The sequence below is a fragment of the Amphiura filiformis genome, chromosome 1 (assembly GCF_039555335.1).
Source record: "Amphiura filiformis chromosome 1, Afil_fr2py, whole genome shotgun sequence".
NCBI classification, from domain to species: Eukaryota; Metazoa; Echinodermata; class Ophiuroidea; order Amphilepidida; family Amphiuridae; genus Amphiura; species Amphiura filiformis.
In genome coordinates, this window is record NC_092628.1 from 10,724,849 (window position 1) to 10,728,015 (window position 3,167).

Here is a 3,167-nt window from a genome sequence, read left to right on the forward strand (position 1 = left end):
TTCTGCCAGTTATATGTGAGTGGACACTACGAATGAGCCGTAAACTCGGCAAATTGTATTCTGAGATACAGTGCAAAATGTGCGTGCAGGTCGTATTCATAAGCATGATAAGTGTCTCAATTAGGCGCGACATGTTTCTCATTTGATAGTGTTTAAACTAATCAATAATCCTATTGCTGAAAAGGATGATAAACTAATCATTAAATAGCTCTAGTCTTTGTTTGCTTTGGCTAAATCCTGTTCAAGTTGTGGGTTACAATTGCATTGTATTTTGTCTAGGTATGTACGAATTGCTTCATGGTATGTATAACCAACAATAACAATGAGAGGACATTCCTGAACCTCGTTGACTTGGTGATGATTTGAAATGACCGCCAATTATGACTTTATTACAAGCAATGTGGAAAAAGAGACACACGTAGAACCGAAAAAAGTTAACATTTTGTTGAAGGAGCAGAGTTCAACAAACCATAACCCCGCTTCTGGATATCGTTTGAAGTCAAATGATGTACTATTTTAAAGCTTATGATATATATTTTTTAAACACGAAATAAAATAAAATTGACTGGAGCCGACTTTACGGCTGATTCGTAGTGTCCAGTCACATATTGTATTGTTTGATGATTATTGTTCTTTGAGTGGTATATAGAAATAGTGAGGCCTATATGATTATACGTATTTAACACGACTCCTTTCTCTTTTCATTCTCACAGGTGTTGTAAACCCGAAAATGGCGTTAGAAAAGATCATTACTCAAATTGAAGAAAACAATATAGAGTTCGTTCGATTTGAATTCGGTGATATGTATGGCATCGCTAGATCAAAGCTAGTTCCATCGCGTCATTTTAGAGAGAAAGTAAACGGCATCAACATGCCCCTGTTGCATTTGGCTATGGATCCACAAGGTAATCTTGTCAAGGGTACGCCTTTTGAAGATGATACTGGATACGCTGATGGAATTTGGATGTCAGATTTAAACACATTTCGTGTCATACCCTGGTCTCCTAACACAGCAGAAATACTGGTAGAACCAACATTCAAAGGAAACCCCGTGTCTGCGTTTCCTCGATATATCGCAAGGAAACAACTTGAAAAGTTGCAAGAATTGGGTATTTCTCTTCTCTCCGCTCATGAGCATGAGTTCTACGTCGTACATCGTGATACCAAGAAACCACTCTATGACGATATCAGTCTACGTTCTACATTACGTAAATTTGTTAACGAATCTGTACAAGATAGGGATCAATGTTGAAATGTTTGATACGGAATACGGACCGGGCCAGATGGAAATCACTTATAAACCGGATCTTGGTATTCGAGCCGCGGATAATGCGCATGTATTCAAAGCAACAGTTAAAGAAATCTGCCATCGTAGAGGCTATACGGCAACCTTCATGTCTAAACCTTTGGCTGATCATTCTGGCTCTTCCGGTCATTTTTGCCATTCGCTTTGGGATATCAATGGTAAACATGGTTTACTATATGACCCCAACAACAATTATATGGGCTTATCTAAACTTGGTCGACATTGGATAGCTGGTATCCTTGCTCATGCTCCAGCAATAAGCATCCTTATGGCTCCAACTGTCAATTGCCTTAAACGTTACAAACCATTCATTTGTTCTCCTTGTAACGCGACCTGGGGAATTGACAACCGTACTTGCGCTCTTCGTCTCAAAGTGAACGGTGAAAGAGGAACGTATATAGAGAATCGTATGGGTGCTAGTGGATGTAACCCGTATTTGAGTATGGCTGCGGTAATTGCGGCAGGTGTTGATGGAATCAAACGAGAGTTATCTTTACCAGATGCCATTGTCGGTAACGCTTATGAAAAATGCAAAACATCTGATGTAGCCATTCTTCCCGATAACATGAGAGATGGTGTCAAAGCCTTTATGGAGGATGACGTCATTCGTGATGCTTTCGGAGAAGATTTTCAGAGGTGCTTCGTCAATCTAAAAATGCACGAGATTCAATCAGAAGAAGAAGCCAAGAAAAGTGGGGATGAAAATTGGGAGAACAAATTGTTCTTCGATTACATGTAACGATGTAGGCTATTCTGAATTTATCAGTTTCACAAACTCAACTAACTCTATCATCAAATCGTGCATGTGAGCTCATGTGGCGCCAGGGATGTGGTTGTACTGTTGGTTGAAAAAATAAAAACGGGACATAAAGGTGACTGATATATTTAAAGAGAGGTGAGGATTCAGACGCGTCGTAGCTACAATAATTGGCCGATAAAATTGTTAAATGTATGAATTATCTTTTGTATAACTGCTATCTTCAGTAGATAGGAAAAAGCAAAACAAAAACACACACCCACACACACAAAACTAAAACCAACCAACAAACAAACAAAGACACAAAGCATAAAAATATACCAAAATAGTTTCTTAACAGCTTCTGCTCAAGGTAATAATTATTTTCTTTGTAGACCCTAAATGCTATCTTCAGATGATAGCAAAAAACGTGAAAAATATAAATTAAAAGAGATAAGAATTCAGAACCCGTCAGGACTATAATAATTGGCCGATAAAATATCTAAATGTATCATATCTCACTTCACCCCACCTATGCCATTTTATCCTCTGTTGTATGAAGCCCTCTTTAAGAATCTTCAATTTCTGCCTGTCTTGTGCATCCCTTGCCCAAGTTGTGTTATTATGCTGTTAAGTCATCTCGCCATGCTCCTTCGTCTTTGCATTCCTCTTCTTCGCTTTCCCGTTCTTGGTTGTTTCCACTCGGTGACTTTTTTTTGTGTCCATTTATCAGTTTTTCTTGCATGCCACATGTCATTCTCATCTCCATTTCGCTCCACCAATCCTTTCCATCGGATGTCTTTGACACTTGTTGTTCTTCTCATGGCACTGTTCCTGACTCTGCCTCGTAAAGTTATATTTAGCATACGTCTTTCCATGGCTCGCTGTGTCGTGATAAGTTTTTATTCCAGATCTTTAGTTGTCGACCAGGTTTTAGCACACATTATTGATTGTACATACCTTCCTCAATGGCATAATTTTGGTACCTTTTTATCGCAAAGGATATCTTTGTATCGTCCAAAACAACAACCAGATTTGGTTCTCAGTAATGAATTTCTCTCTTGTGTTGTCTTCCATCTTGACTGCCTTGCCCAGATACTTGTAATTATCTACTTTTCATCATGC

At 38.7% G+C, this 3,167-nt stretch overlaps 1 protein-coding gene across 1 annotated transcript; it reads left to right on the forward strand.

Moving 5' to 3' along the window:
- The first annotated feature begins 719 nt into the window (after nt 1-719).
- On the forward strand, nt 720-2,470 carry LOC140165547 (lengsin-like). The gene is given in 2 exon segments (XM_072188836.1): nt 720-1,221; nt 1,223-2,470. Coding segments are annotated over 2 exon segments (1,314 nt in total). The 5' UTR covers nt 720-730; the 3' UTR covers nt 2,046-2,470.
- Nucleotides 2,471-3,167: the final 697 nt, after the last annotated feature.